This window comes from Phycodurus eques, chromosome 21 (genome assembly GCF_024500275.1).
Source record: "Phycodurus eques isolate BA_2022a chromosome 21, UOR_Pequ_1.1, whole genome shotgun sequence".
In the NCBI taxonomy this organism is placed as follows: domain Eukaryota; kingdom Metazoa; phylum Chordata; class Actinopteri; order Syngnathiformes; family Syngnathidae; genus Phycodurus; species Phycodurus eques.
In genome coordinates, this window is record NC_084545.1 from 243,600 (window position 1) to 258,676 (window position 15,077).

At 43.6% G+C, this 15,077-nt stretch overlaps 2 protein-coding genes across 4 annotated transcripts; one reads left to right on the forward strand and one right to left on the reverse strand.

The window, feature by feature from the left end:
* Positions 1 to 736: 736 nt before the first annotated feature.
* On the reverse strand, positions 737 to 6,219 carry LOC133396412 (carbonic anhydrase 1-like). The gene is made up of 7 exons (XM_061666265.1): positions 6,070 to 6,219; positions 5,778 to 5,975; positions 4,605 to 4,723; positions 4,078 to 4,170; positions 3,947 to 4,009; positions 3,694 to 3,849; positions 737 to 2,120 (listed from the first exon to the last, which is right to left on the reverse strand). The coding sequence occupies exons 1-7, from the start codon at positions 6,101 to 6,103 to the stop codon at positions 2,001 to 2,003; spliced, it is 783 nt and encodes a 260-aa protein (XP_061522249.1). The 5' UTR covers positions 6,104 to 6,219; the 3' UTR covers positions 737 to 2,000.
* Positions 6,220 to 6,905: 686 nt separating this feature from the next.
* Positions 6,906 to 8,577, forward strand: rbis (ribosomal biogenesis factor). 3 transcript variants are annotated; one of them, XM_061666269.1, is made up of 4 exons: positions 6,906 to 7,218; positions 7,601 to 7,722; positions 7,794 to 7,913; positions 7,983 to 8,577. In XM_061666269.1, exons 2-4 carry the CDS (start codon positions 7,609 to 7,611, stop codon positions 8,049 to 8,051), a joined length of 303 nt encoding a protein of 100 aa, XP_061522253.1. In that variant the 5' UTR covers positions 6,906 to 7,218; positions 7,601 to 7,608; the 3' UTR covers positions 8,052 to 8,577. The 3 variants fall into 3 exon arrangements, with proteins under 3 accessions (XP_061522253.1, XP_061522252.1, XP_061522251.1); XM_061666268.1 differs by having other exon boundaries at positions 6,907 to 7,249; positions 7,604 to 7,722; XM_061666267.1 differs by having other exon boundaries at positions 6,910 to 7,249.
* Positions 8,578 to 15,077: the final 6,500 nt, after the last annotated feature.

The following is a 15,077-nucleotide window of genomic DNA, read 5'->3' on the forward strand; positions in this document are numbered from 1 at the left end:
CAAGGATTACATGAAATGAAAGTGTTAACTAGCTCTTGTTAACACTAGCAAGGCTAGATTAGCTTGTATACCACATTGCCAAGCAGTTAAATGGCTAATAACAAGAAAAATGCATTCATCAGGGTTTTCTTGCACTTGGAGAGATTATTTTAGCTCTAATGACAAAATGTCAAGCTTTTTCAAGGATTAGACATTGCTAGATTTCTAAGAGCGGACAAGATAACTTAGCTTTCATATACACTACAAAACCTGCTAATTAGCTCACTTGTGGAGAAGTAAGCTAAACTGCTAAATGCTAGGATCACAAATGTTTTCAAGGATAACACAAAGCTCTTGTTGCGCATATAGCAAGGCTAGGTCAGCTTTTATGCTATGTATCTAATCTTTTTAACAGCTAATACAAAGAGAAGAGAGGCTAATTAGCTTTAATACGTAAATAAATGGTTGATTAGCTCTTCTTATGTGTTTAGTTTCTATGCTAAAATATCAAGCTTTATAACGAATTACATAATGTGTTGATTGGCTCTTGCTAGCTTATAGATAGCCTAATGTTAGCCTTTATGCTAAGTCACCAAACAGGCTTATCTAAACAACCTCCTTGGCTTCTATAATTAAATAATACAATTATATGAGCAGAATTTACACTTAAGAGCTTTTTAACAAAATATACAACCCAAAAATAATGATAATCAGACAAGCTAACATAACCTTTATGTTACAAACCACTCGACACAGATTTCCTTTTAAAACCGATTTATTAAACTGGTCAAATGTCCACTTGCTAAATATAGAACAACAAAATGACAAACAATTTCTGGACGGGGCTTGACAACCACTGGCATAATTTTTAAATAATTGTAATAAGGCATCTAATTTGTCCTTGAAAAATATGAATCACAATCTCTCTTTAGTACATTGGTTGAGAAATAAAGAGGAAAAGATGAGCTTTTGCATTCTTCTCCTTCTTGGCATCTTTTTTAAAAATCTAAATGGCACACTCTTCTTGACACATTCAATTTCAGTCAAATTACTTTCCAGAGTAAGACTTACTCAGTTTGCATATGTTTTATAAACACACACAAAAAGGATGACACATAAAAAGGCTTTGGAAGCTAGCCTGGTGTCGTGCAGTCATGGCGCCGGACCTAAATCCGTAAGAAGCCACAGTGCACATTTGCAGAGTGGATGGCACAGTGATGGCAGACGCCCACTAAGTGCTCCTGGGGCAATGACACAATTCCACGAAGGAATGAATGTTGGACGGAGGAGAGACACGTGAGCGGCGGAGATCGGTGTCGTTCCGTGCCAAAAAGGGAACGGGAGGCCAGTGGGGGTAGAAAAAGGGCAACTGGGGTGTGCGGAAGAGTGGGGGAGGGAAGCAGCGATGCCAGGGTGTCTGTGTTGTCTGAGCTGGAATTTGAATTTGCAACACTCGTTTTTTTTTTTTTTTGCATCATCACACTTAATGAAAAAAAGAAACCCATCACGTGAGTATACGCGTCAGTTTTTTTTTCAAACTGAATATTTTTCGGCTTGAAAAAAAACGACGTAGATTCTTTTGTTTTTAAAGTTAGGATTTCTATCTCTAACATCAAAATTTTTTAAAATTTGACATCTACAAAATATTCCACATCACCATCAATTCAGCAACAAACAATTCGATATAGAGATACATGTCAAAAATTCTGCTATCGAAATCCAGTTTGAATTTCTAATTTTTTTTAGCACCAAAATCAAACTTTTAATCTTAAAAAGCATAAAAAAAATGAAAAGGAATTTAAAAAATGGACATAAATTAAACCTAATAAAATTCCAATTTGAAATTCTGTACTTGATGCAAATTTATACCCAGTTTTTCTAGCTGTCCAATGTTGTTGCTTTTTTAAACGAGATTTTGGATGAAATTCAAAGTTTGATTTTGGTGCTGAAAAATGTCAACTTTCCAAATTCCAACTCAGATGTGCCGTACTTGCGTCATCAGGTGGGGCCGTGGCGTTTGTTCACTTGAAGCAAGATCGCACTTGGCGGCCTTTGAGCGGCTGTGGGGGCCGGTAGTTGTCCACCATGCAGCATTCAGGCTCGCCCTCGGCCGAGAACAGCAGGCCGCGGAATTTGTCCATCTGCGGAGAGAAGAAAGACGAGAAGATGACGACGGCAACGACGAGTGTGGTCCAACACGCATCATATACTGTTGTTTTTGCACAAATGCTGGCATTTACAGGTACGTGTCAATACATTAAAATCGTGTCAAAAGCTTCATTTAGTTAGGTAGTGCAACTGAAAAAGTGAAACTCAAATCTATAGAGATGCACTACAGAGTGTAGTGAAACAGTTCATTTTTTAAATACTGACAGAAAACAAACAAAAACAAATGACCATCTCTAGAAACTACAATATTACGTAACAAACAATCAAGAAACTATGAAAATGTTTTTTAAGGGAGAAATTAGGCAGAAATTTGCCCTCTGAAAAGTATTTTCCCAAGTATTTAATGAATCTATATCATGCATGAGTACTGAAATAAATGAACTTTTCGTAGCATATTCTAATTTAGTGAGATGTACCCGTGCTCAACTGCAGACGGGGGAGGCATTTTGGGAATACTGGCATTTTTTTAAAATGGGATTTTACATGATATAAGCGCTGTTGAGTTGAGTTGAGTGCTTCAGTGTAGTACCACGTTGTGCCGCAACATGCCGGGCAGCACTGAGCTCTACCAAAAGAGATGAGATGCAGCAGAGTAAAGAGCAACATAAAAAGGCAGGGAAGGTCTCCTCGAAAGTAATAGTTGTTGTTTCCGCAGAGCAGAGAGAACATTCTGGCCGCTTGCGAGTACTGTTGTCTGCTCTGTTTGTATGTGTTGCTGCGCCACGTGCGTTAAAGGAGCAGTGGTTTCAAGGTTTACAATGACTGTAACATTTATGCTAGTTTCCGTGAGCCTGTTTATGGCATTTGGTTGGAGCGTCTGGCTCACAGTTCTGAGGAGCGGGGTTCAAGCCCCGGCCCCGCCTGTGTGGAGTTTGGATGTTCTCCCCGTGCCTGCGTGGGTTTTCTCTGGTTTTCTCTGGTTTCCTCCCACATCCCAAAAAACATGCATGGTAGGTTAATTGACAACTCTAAATTGCCCGTAGGTGTGACTGTGAGTGTGAATGGTTGTTTGTTTGTATGTGCCCTGCGATTGGCTGGCAACCAGTTCAGGGTCTTCTCCTGCCCGAAGATAGCTGGTATAGGCCTCAGCACGCCTGTGACCCTGGTGAGGAGAAGCGGCTCAGAAAATGGATGGATGGATGGAACATATTAGAATGTTGAATTCTCTTGTGTTTGGTTTCAGTTTTACAGTAAACTTGAAGCTTGAAGCAAGCACACTTTGTCTTTTGTTTGGATGACTGAGCGAGTCTTCTTTTGGCTTTCTCAAAGTGATGCTATATGATAGTCTCCCATTTCTTGACAGCAAGAGAGCGAGAACAGGTGCTAGAGAATACTGAGAAAATTTGTCTTTTTCAAAGTCTGTTTTCATCGCCTGTGTGAGGGGTAAAACTGACATTTTTATAACCCTTACACACAGGAAAGCTAGCAAAATCAATCGCATTATTTATAGTATTTCCCAAAACGTCTGGCTTCTGTGTTTAGCGAATGGCCGCTCTTTTTTCTGTGCGCAACTGAACTCAACAACGAGACGTTAGTGCGTCGCACCTGAGCCGAGCTGACTCCGATGGGGTCCTTGCACACGATCCAGGTGACGCTCTCCAGCAGAGGGGGCGTGGTCAGGGAGCCCTCGTACGTCCAGTAGTCCAGGCGGGCGGGCAGCAGGCTGCTTGGGTCGAAGCCCGTGAACGTCGTCTGCTTGCCCTAATTAAATAATAAAATAAAATAAAATAAAAGCAAGCCATTAACACTGCTTGACGCCGACCCATGTGCGGAAAACGCGGTCGCCTGGGGAACATACTTTGGTCTTGATGGCACCAAAGGTGTCCAGAACCTTCTGGAGGCTGGCGTTTTCATTTCCAATCTAAGAGAAAACGCAACAACTCCTCATGATGTGATTTTGGAAGCTGCGTTGTCATTTTTCTTACCAACCTGCAGGAAAACGCCCACCACGGCCAGTCCGTTGGGTTTGCTGGCGGCCTCGCCGAAGTTGGCGTATTTGGTGTTCCAGTGAACCAGATGCAGCTGCAAACGGCCAAAGAAATGAAAATCAGCGATTATTATCAGCTCACACCAGAAAGACAAAACTTTGACAAATTCAATAAACAACCAGGTGGACGAGCAGGTATAAAAAATACTAAAGGAATTTTGCTCGCCGTATAACATGCATGAATAGACACGTTTTGCCAGGTGTCGCTCGTTCCAAGTGTGTGTATTTTGTAATTTATGTGTTATATCGTTCAATAAATGGCTGCCAGTGCATCTGTGAGTCGATTTTCGCTCTCCTTCTTTTTCACTTCATTTGCACGGCGGCGTAGCTGAATCTGGCTCGGAACTCAAATTTTGGCTCGCAACACAAGGCAAAACAAACAAACAAATTGAACGAGTGATGGCTCGTAACTGGAAAAACCCGGAAGCTGGGGCCCCGCTAAGCGGGGCGCGACTGCCACGCTCCTCACCTCGGCGGGGTACTTGTTCCCGGCCACCGTGTGCTCCGAGCCCCTGTCGTCGGAAGCCCCCCAGTGGAAGTGGAACTGCTTGAGCCGGTACACCCCTGACACCGGCCCGCCGCTCAGAACTGCGCACGGAAAGACAGAGAGAGAGAGAGAGAGAGAGAGAGAGAGAGAGAGAGATGTTAGTATAACATGTAATAATGGCAGCTCCTCTTTTGCGATGTGTCATACTTCTATTTAAATTTGGCCCACGGGATGCATGACTAAAGGCCGCAAAGCAAACCCAAAGGTGGAAAAAGGCACAATGAAAGATTGAAAATGAGAGCGTTTATATTGGCGCCACAGCAGCTGGCTGCGGCAGATTACGTAACCCTAATCTCAATTGGAAAACACACGTGTAATCTGGATGAAAAGAGCTAAAAAAGAACAACTCAAATCATCGATTTGGAGCTGCACTGAAAACAACAAATATTCTTGTGATAGTCTGAATTTTGGACTGTAAATTTGCAACTTTGTCATTTTAAAAAATCGAATTCACTACACTTTATGTGACAAAGTTGTCACTTTACAAAAATAAAGTTGACAATTGTAGCTTTATCCTCAATATATTACTTATTATTATCTTTTTTTTTCTGGTAAAATGATGACTCTCGCATTACAGCCTTTTACTGGCAATATTATGACTCATAACATTACAACTTTATTAGTTATAAAAACGTTTTCTGTAAAAACTACAAGTTGATACCCAGAAATGTTTCTTTAGGCTGTTTTTTTTTTGGTCATAATAAAAAAAACATAGTTATTACTTTGTTTTTGTAAAACAACTTTATTCTTGCAATAACACATCTTATTTTTGTAAAATTTTTCACAATGTACAATTTCTTTGAATATAAAGTATATATATATATATATATATATATATATATATATATATATATATTACTTGTAAAACGTAGTGAGAAAAATAAGTCCTAATAATGTCTGAATTTCTTTGGAATTTTACGAGTTGTCATTTTCAGCAAATAAAAGCATAAAGTCCGCGTATTTAACGGTCCATGCAGCAGGAAGGAAATCTCATTGTACACCGAATTTCTCCGCACGTCCCCCCCCAAAAAAATATATGGGGGGTTGATGACGTCATATGGCCTAAAATAACAGCTAAAATGTGTGCAGGCGTACCGGAGCTGTCCTGGTCGTCCAGGAAGGTGACCTGGAAGGAGTGTCCGTTGTTGAGGATCTCCAAGCAGGTGCCGGGGTCGTACTTGAGGCTCAGCGGCTTGAGCGAGCCGTCGAACGACGCCAGGCCCGGCTCGATGTCGATGGGCGACTGCCGAGGACCGTCGGCGATGGGAAAACTGGCGGACCACTTGTCCGGACCTACAATTGCAAACACAAATGCAACATCTGCGCGTGCAATTGATGATGCCGGATGATGATGATGATGACGGATTAGGATGAAAGTGACGCTCACCGTTCTTGGCAGCGTAACCCCACGCGTGAGACATTTGGTCACCTTCTTTCCTTCTTTCTTTCTTTCTTTTCTGCAGATTGAGCGCTGCTGATGATGCCCGCCGCCACCTGACAGCTGCAAGTCGCCTTATATATAGATGCACGCGGACACCCCACCCACTCCTCCTCCTCCTCCTCCTCCTGCACCGGCTTTCCAGACGTGCTGCAGTCCGACAGCGTCCGCGTCTTCTCTCTCTCTCTCTCTCTCTCTCTCTCCTCTCCCGCGGTGCACGTGATCTAACCCAACGGGGCTACCCGAGCCGAGGCCGACGCGTGGGTCGGTCCGGGTTTCGGTAATTCCATGCACGTCCTCGTGCGCTCCATTCCGAAACACAAAAAGAAAAGTGTCTTTCATTTCAACGCCCTCTTTATGACGCCTCGCCTCCATCCACGTATACGTCAAAGCGGGGCCGCGATAATCAGGAGAAGAAGAATGATGACAATTATAATAAAAAATTTCAGAACCGAGCCGAGAGGAGGAGAAGTCAAAAGTCCAAACTCGGAATAACGAGGCGCTGCCAAGGCCTGACCTTCAGCATAGACTGACAAATTGCAGGGTTCGTGCAAAGCAATGCCGAGTGTGCCGTTAACCCGTTACGAGGCGTCGCTGCGCTGCAACAGCACCCCCTGCAGGCAGACGATGAAAACGCAGTCTTAGAGGAACGCCAACGCATAAACACATACGAGTAGGTGGATTGTCACGTGAATGACAGAAGGCCGAACATTTTTTTTTTGATTTTTTTTTTTCAAAACAACCGGAAATCCTAGTTCCTCTTCCCGAGCGAAGTAGCTCTTCCAACGTTTTGCACATTCAAGGGACGACACACACGTTTTTTTCTTCTAAATTGTCAATCATTTACCATTGCTTCAGAAAATACAAAGCGAAGATTAAACGAAGCAGATCATTTAAAATCTGAATAAAAGACGAGAAGCCGTATTTGCCTCGTGTTTTTATAATGCAGTGACGTCACATGTCATTCCTTGTGTCTGCTGAAAGTGAAACAAAAGCCAGCTGACGACCTTAGTTAATTTTCAGATGTAGAGACTAGAAAGCCAGGCGTCGGCGCGTCTCGTGTTGATGGCGTCATCAAGAATGGACTCCAAGCGCTCGGTAAAAACACCAAACAACGTGTACCCACACGGTGCGTCCTATTTTCTTTCTTTTTCTTTGTTTAATGATTAATTAATTCAAAAGGAACACGCGAAGTAGATCGCGGCACTCTTTCTTTTCAGCGTCAGCTTCGTTCGATAAAACCATGGATAACATGTAGAATACGTGCACTTTGAGCATGTAGCATTAGCCCCCCGGGAGAACACAAGTCATACTGTCATAATATATCATCAATATTACAAAACAAAATCATTGAATAACCCTTACAATGCGTAACACAAGACCCCAGCAATTGTATGAATTACAATGCCGTTGTTATCTGACTGCTTTTTGTATGTTATTAATCATGAATGATAATTGGTTTTCTTTTTGTGTTTCTTAGTAGGTCACATGGGTAAAAACAAACAAAAAGGCAAAAAACAGCCAAATGTCTTCCAAGTGGCAGCAAACAAGCACTTGAAGGCCAAAAACAAAGCCAAACCCATCCGGACTACGCTTAAGCACGTAAGGTCCATTTTGCCTCCTTTTAAAAATCACTATACTAAATCTACTCTTCTTCTTATCCTCTTTGACAGATCAACGCCATGAAGAACGAGAAGGTGGAGAAACTGAACCAGATCTTCTGGGAAGTGCAGGGGGACGTGAGCGGCGTTTCCAAACGTGTCGCCTCGCAAGCAGAGAAACCGCCGCAGCAGGTGAAATCCAGCGCCCATTGAGTTAAACACATCACATTCATAAATGTCATCACCTTTTGCCCTCTTTAGATTGTCAAAGAGCCGCCAAAGGAGGCGGTAAATGTTGACAATGCTGCTCAGCTCTTCTCTCAACTCTGATGGATTTTCATCATCATCATCATCATCATGTGAGCAATAACATCTTGAACATAATAAAACATTCACTAGACTGTAAATAACCATAACAGTTGTTGCTAGAATATTATATAAGAGCGGTTGTTTCTTGCTTTCATAAAAGCTGCAATGCCAAACCTAGCCGCTTTCAATCATGTTCAAACCAATAAATGTAAGGACCGCAATTCAAGCAAAAGCAGAGCTTCCCGGGTGCTTAAATTCTGTAAAATGTTTTTTTGTGTGTGTTGTATGCTTCGAAAATAGCATGCAATTGCTGAACCATTTCTGATGAAATATTATATGCTCAAATCTGGGTTGTATAAATTGTGATTTCCAATTATCTCACCTCATTCTGCGAATAAACAATTGTTTGGGGGCATTTTTAATAATTTTTTTCTGCTCTGTCAAAATCTTCAGTTTGTTTACAGTTTAGGTGACGCGAAAGCTTGAAATGTGAACCAACAATGCTGCTGTTTTCATCGAAATAAAGATCTACCTTATATGCAACACACCAATTGATTTCAAAAGAGCTTGAATTTTGACTGAAGTGGTTAAAGTTATAGAACAAAATTCAGCTTTCTGAGCAGTTAGATTTCTGGTGAAATTAGTCAAACAGATGCAAGGTGCAGAAAAAGCTTGACAATTAGCATCAAAGAAAAAATGGTGGCCGAGGATGTTATTTATTCACCCCGCAGATAACGGTGATGATGGCGTATTCATATCAAATGGAAAAATAAATGCAGTCAAGCCACGTTTCTCGTGGCGGGATATGATACGGTCCAGGACTCACCCGCGATATTCTGTTATGATCAACATGTTTTCCGAATATCACGGTCCTAAGTCCAAGTGGCAGCAGGGGCTGCATTTTTCAAGAAATGTATCCCTTTTCATGGGATTCACAATGGATCTTGTATGCAACACAACTTTATTTTTAAAATCGAAATTCAATTATGGAGCGAATCCTGAGGGCATGAAGGGGAACTCACGCCCACTCTGCAAGTGTGAGATCGAGATGCTGTGTGATGCGTCGAGAGCAGTGATGTTTTGGGGCTGTCGTTGGGCAACGCAGACTTTCAACTCTCTACAAAGATTTTCAATGGGCTTGAGATCTGGAGGCCAACTAGGCCACGCCAGGACCTTGAAATGCTTCTTACAAAGCCACTCCTCCCTTGCCCGGGCGGTGTGTTTGGGATCATTGTCATGCTGAAAGACCCAGCCACGTTTCATCTTCAAGGCCCTTGCTGATGGGAGGAGGTTTTCACACAAAATCTCACCATACATGGCCCCATTCATTGTTTCCTTTCCACGAATCAGTCGTCCTGGTCCCTTTGCAGAAAAACAGCCCCAAAGCATGATGTTTCCACCCCTGTGCTTCACAGTAGGGATTGTGTTCTTTGGATGGAACTCAGCATTCTTTCTCCTCCAAACACAACAAGTTGAGGTTTTAGCAAAAAGTTCTATTTTGGTTTCACTGACCATATGACATTCTCGCCATCCTCTTCTGGATCATCCAAATGCGCTCGAGCAAACTTCAGACGGGCCTGGACATGTACTGGCTTAAGCAGGGGGACACATCTGCCAATACAGGATTTGAGTCCCTGCATGGCAACATAGTGTGTTACTGAAGGCAGCCTTTGTTACTTTGGTCCCAGCTCTCTGCAGGTCATTCACTTGTTCACCTGCTTACCTATTGCAGATTCAGTCTTCCCAGCCTGGTGCAGGTCTACAATTTTGGTTCTGATGTCTTTTGACAGCTCTTTGGTTTTGGCCATAGTGGAGTTTGGAATGGGATTGTTTGAGGTTGTGGACAGGTGTCTTTTATACTGATAACGAGTTCAAACAGGTGCCATTAATACAGGTAACGAGTGGAGGACAGAGGAGCCTCTTAAAGAAGACGTTACAGGTCTGCCAGAGCTAGAAATCCTGCTTGTTTGTAGGTGACCGAATGCTTATTTTCCACCATAATTTGCTAATAAGTTTTTTAAAAATCAATGTGATTTTCTGGATGATCTCTCATTTAAATGGGAGAACTTGCACAATTGGTGAAATACGTTTTTGCCCCACTGCATGGATCTCACATAAGTATGCACAGCAAAAAACACGGCAGGGTATATTTGCACCAGATGCAGTTAATTAAAAAATTGTAAAACAAACGTTGGTAATGTCAATAAACTTCCAAGTAGTGGTGGGCAAGTGAAGCCTCATGAAGCAATTGTCCCGAAAAAGCTTCAAGACGTCAGTGACGGTGACATCTGGTGGACAACTGAAGCCATAGCAACCGCTAAAGAGCACGACTGACGCACTGGCACCGTTTCTTTCCCATGACAGCAATAAAAGTTCAGAAAAGTCTGTATGGTCATTCAAGTGTTTTGTTCATTCATCCCACATAATGATGATATCGCCATTCCAATAAAATATGCAGACGCTCTCCCCCATACTCTAACACAGTGGTCCCCAATCCCCGGTCCGTGGACCGGTCCGGGCCGCGAGCCATTTGTTACCGGGCTGCAGGGAACAAATGAGCGGTAGCCCATTCTTTTACGCTGCAGTAATAACTGGGTATTTACCCAGTAACTAGATTTAGCCACAGCCAGTCCGTGAGAGGAAAAAATGCCTACTCTAAACCGGTCCGCGGTGCCAAAAAGGTTGGGGAACACTGCTCTAAAACACAATCCAGATGAATCCAAAGAATAAATGCAAATTATATTAAGGGTTAAATGTTGGCTAAGGGTTTATTTTGAGCTTTGAGCTTTATTTAAAAAATGCACTAAAAGCCCCTAACAGGATTAGAGATCCTTCCTACTTTGCAAATGACCATGGTGTTGGGAATTCAGAAACGGTTTTCTCAAGGAAAATCTTTAAATATAATGGTTTGTCATTTGGGGACTTGTATGGTTGACTTGGAATGATTATTCAGTTATGGAAACATAAAATGTATGCCATAAACTGCATTAAACCATGTATGACATAAACTGCATTTGGTGGTATGAGATCAAAACGATCCCAAACTTTAGTACGTCGCTTATTGGTGGTACTCGCCATGAAACTTGCCAAAATTCTCTGACTCTCCGAATCTCTTATCTCCTCACAACCCAATTTTGAAGCATCATGATGCATTTTATATCGCTAGTATGGCGTCAAACCTGTCAAGCTGTCATTGGCTCACAATGCGTTGAAACGCCCTGAGCCAATGACACACGCTGAAAGACTGCGAACCAATGAAAAGCTTGGAAACATTTTGAAGAAATGAAGTGCGAAGCGAAACAGTGACGGCATTGAAGCGTCGAACGCCATCGGTCACGTGACACCGTTTCCAATCACTCCGCTTGAGGAAGACTGAGACACAAGCTCCAAATCATTGGTATCATTTGCCCATCACTACTTCCAAGTTAAAAAAAAAACAAAAAAAACATGACTTTTCTCTTTTTTTTGGATTGAAAAAAGAAGAAGCATTGAACCAAATCATAAATGCTGTGCATTGTTGCACCTCTACTGAAGAGCTCTCCTTTAGAAAAAGTATGACGCATCTCTCATTCCCACGAGCGTGTAGCTCAGGGTGATCATCGTCCGAGCTCAGCGTTATGAACATGGCAATCTGAAAAGGGCAGAAACCACGAGGTCGGGATCAGAACACAGCGGACACATTCAGGATCTGAGAAATCGCAGGATAGACTGCAATCACAACGCTTGGAGCGAAGAGATAAGAAGAGCTCGAGATCAAAGGAAAGGTATCTCCGATGAACTCCTTGACCGCCGTGGACGTTTCTTGTTCGTCAACTGGAATCCAAGCGTATTGTCGGGCTGCTGCTTCAGCACCCTGAGTCCAGCCCGTGTGTGTGTGTGTCATGAGTGCTTTGCAGGGTTGACGTGCCGCACCTTGTCCTCCTAATTACGCCTGATTGCTTTTAAGAAGCTGTGGGACTCCAACTCGTCGCCGGACTATCAACGCTCCACGTCGAATTCGTAGCCTAACCACCTTGCCTAACTTTTTGCTTCCCGAGGACCTCGTGAGTTTATCTCTACCTCATTCTCGTTCTTCGTCCCCAGTCTGCCATCTGCCCTCGGTCCCTGCATGCCGGTGCTCACCTCTTGCGGCCCACCGACAACCCGGACTCCGTCCTCGTTCAACCCTGCCAATCCCGGATTTAGTTCTCAAGAGTTTCTTTGTTCGCTTCCGAGCTGCAATCAACTTTTGTTCACAAACTCGCCTCCGTGTCCTCTCTGCATCTGGGTCCAACTTGCAACCTGAATCCTGACACGTTCTCTGCCGCCGACACACAGACGGTGACCGAGGGTCCTTAAAAAGTCTGACATATTTATTTTTTTTTTTACATAAAAGGCCTTTAAAAGTAGTAAATTCAGATCAGATGGGTTTTAAACGTGCTTTAGTCACCGTGAGAATATCTGGTAAACAGAATAAACTATTCTCATCAAATCCCATCCCGTGCTGCCATTTAGATCGTGTGACGCAAGGAGTTTGCTGGGAAATCCATTGTCGTCATCTGACATTCGAACAGCTTGTGACGCTCCGGCAACGGTTGGAGCAGAAGTGATCTGGGTGCTGAGGCCGGTGACGAGCCGTCAATCGTTGCAGATCAAATGAGGGAATAGAGGACGTGTTCGAGGCCGTGTATCCAGACTCCGTGTTCGTACAGGCATTTTTTACATGTGGATGAGTCAAAACGAGGTACGTGGGCAAATTTGGATGGGCCATGCTTATTAAAAAACAACTCATAGCTGAAGTCAAATAGCGCGCCTGAACGTGTAATGGCGACTCCCTCCTTGACCACTTCTGCGGGCATGACAATACCATTGGCATATAGAGTAGCTGCCTGTTAATGGCAGGAAAGAGTTAATTGTCAAGCTGAGACAAGCACCCTGAACACGTTATCACACGTTATAGTCGCGCACACTGTTGTTGTATATTGTAGTCAAGTGTATTTACATTTTATCTGCAAGTGGCTACATTTTCAGTCGAAGTACTGCAGGTGAGGGAAAAAAAATTGCGGGTAGCAAAGTTTGTGAAAAAATGTATTTAGGTAGTCTCCATTTTCGTTGAGGGAGTTAGCACCTCTGCCTCACGGTTGTGGGGACTGCGGTTCAAATCCCGGCCCCGCCCGTGTGGAGTTTGCATGTTCTCCCCGTGCCTGCGTGGCTTTTCTCCGGGTACTCCGCTTTCCTCCCACAGTCCCCAAAAATGTGTGTGCAAGGTCAATTGAAGACTCTAAATCCCAAAAAACATGCATGGTAGGTTAATTGACAACTCTAAATTGCCCGTAGGTGTGACTGTGAGTGCGCATGGTTGTTTCTATATGCCCTGCGATTGGCTGGCGACCAGTTCACGGTGTAACCGGTTATTTGGCTGAATTGAAATATCCACCCAAATAGTTGTATTTATTATTATTTTTTTTCACCTCATCCTTAACAAGTGTGCGGCCAGTGTCCTGAAAAACAGGCAGCCGTGTCGCATTGCCCAGAAAACGTACAGGATTTGGGAATCTGGACGACTTGGGCCTCGCCTCGGGAGTGCCAGCTCAAAAAGGGACCTAGATCCAGGTGGCGCTGACACTGTTGAGGGTCACATGACATGAGATAAATGGCATCATCCTTCCATCAAAATACACAGTGTAAGTGTTCCTCAAAAATCAGACAAGTTTAGCTCCTAAAAAGTACTTTGGGTAGGATTGGAAGCCTCTGTAACATTATGCAGTTTGAAAATTAACGCTGCGCTTAAATAATAGAAATGTATGGCACATAAAATTTCAGTAGCACTTGTACCTAACTAAAAGTTAAAAAAATAAGTTCTTATCGGGACAATGACAGACAGACAAAACAGACAAAGCTCATGACAGCTGCTCTGCAGTACTGTTGTTGGAGCTTGGGTGGCGCTGTGTGGCCTCTCGTTTGGATGCAATACACAATGTCAACGCTAGATGGGAGGAATACCTACACAGTGTCCCTTTCAGCAGGACTGATTGCAAATGTCTGTCAAGCTCCTGAAGTTTGCAGATGACACCACTGTCATCGGCCTCATCAAGGACGGTGACGAGCCTGCATATCGACAGGAAGCGGAGCGGCTGGAGCTGTGGTGCGGCCGACGCAACCTGGAGCTGAACACGCTCAAGACGGTAGAGATGATCGTGGACTTCAGGAGGCATCCTTCGCCACAGCTGCCCCTCACGTTGTCCAGCTGCCTTGTGTCAACCGTCGAGACCTTCAAGTTCCTGGGAATTACAATCTCTCAGGACCTGAAGTGGGCGACCAACATCAACTCCGTCCTCAAAAAGGCCCAGCAGAGGATGTACTTCCTGCGGCTTCTGAGAAAGCACGGCCTGCCACCGGAGCTGCTGAGACGGTTCTACACAGCGGTCATCGAATCGGTCCTGTGTTCTTCCATCACAGTCTGGTTTGGTGCTGCTACAAAAAAGGACAAACTCCGTCTGCAACGGACAATCAAAACTGCTGAAAGGATTGTCGGTACCCCCCTACCCACCATTGAGGACTTGCACGCTGCCAGAACTAAGACAAGGGCGTGCAAAATCCTCTCGGACCGTCTGCACCCCGGTCACCAGCTCTTCCGGCTCCTTCCCTCAGGTAGGCGCTACCGATCAACGCAAACTAGAACTAGTAGACATTCCAACAGCTTCTTCCCTCTTGCGATCAACTTCTTAAACACCTAACCTATAATTCCATTACAACAAGCTGGAATTTTTATTTATTTATTTATTTTTTGACTTGAGTTCGTTGTCACATTTCTGTGGGGCCAATTATGTATGACTCGTGCACTCACTGTAGTTGTCTCGCCACGCTGCACTATTTGCATATACTGGCCACTCATGCCAGAGTAGCATCTGCTCCATTTGCACACTGATTGAGGAGTATCTGTAACATTTGCACAACCAACATTGTCCCAGATGATCGCACTACTCGTCACCAAATTCCTTGTGTGTTTTGGACATACTTGGCAAATAAAGATGATTCTGATTCTGATGTATTGTACTAAAAAGGTCA

Bases quoted from the DNA above. Each gene is read 5' to 3' on its own strand.
- rbis (XM_061666267.1), top strand. From the start codon at position 7,186: ATGGCGTCATCAAGAATGGACTCCAAGCGCTCGGTAAAAACACCAAAC. The intron at 7,250-7,600 runs GTGCGTCCTATT...TGTGTTTCTTAG, and splicing joins AAACAACGTGTACCCACACG to TAGGTCACATGGGTAAAAAC. The intron at 7,723-7,793 runs GTAAGGTCCATT...CCTCTTTGACAG, and splicing joins TCCGGACTACGCTTAAGCAC to ATCAACGCCATGAAGAACGA.
- LOC133396412 (XM_061666265.1), bottom strand. From the start codon at position 6,103: ATGTCTCACGCGTGGGGTTACGCTGCCAAGAACG. The intron at 5,976-6,069 runs GTGAGCGTCACT...TTGCAATTGTAG, and splicing joins GGGTTACGCTGCCAAGAACG to GTCCGGACAAGTGGTCCGCC. The intron at 4,724-5,777 runs GTACGCCTGCAC...TTCCGTGCGCAG, and splicing joins GGACGACCAGGACAGCTCCG to TTCTGAGCGGCGGGCCGGTG.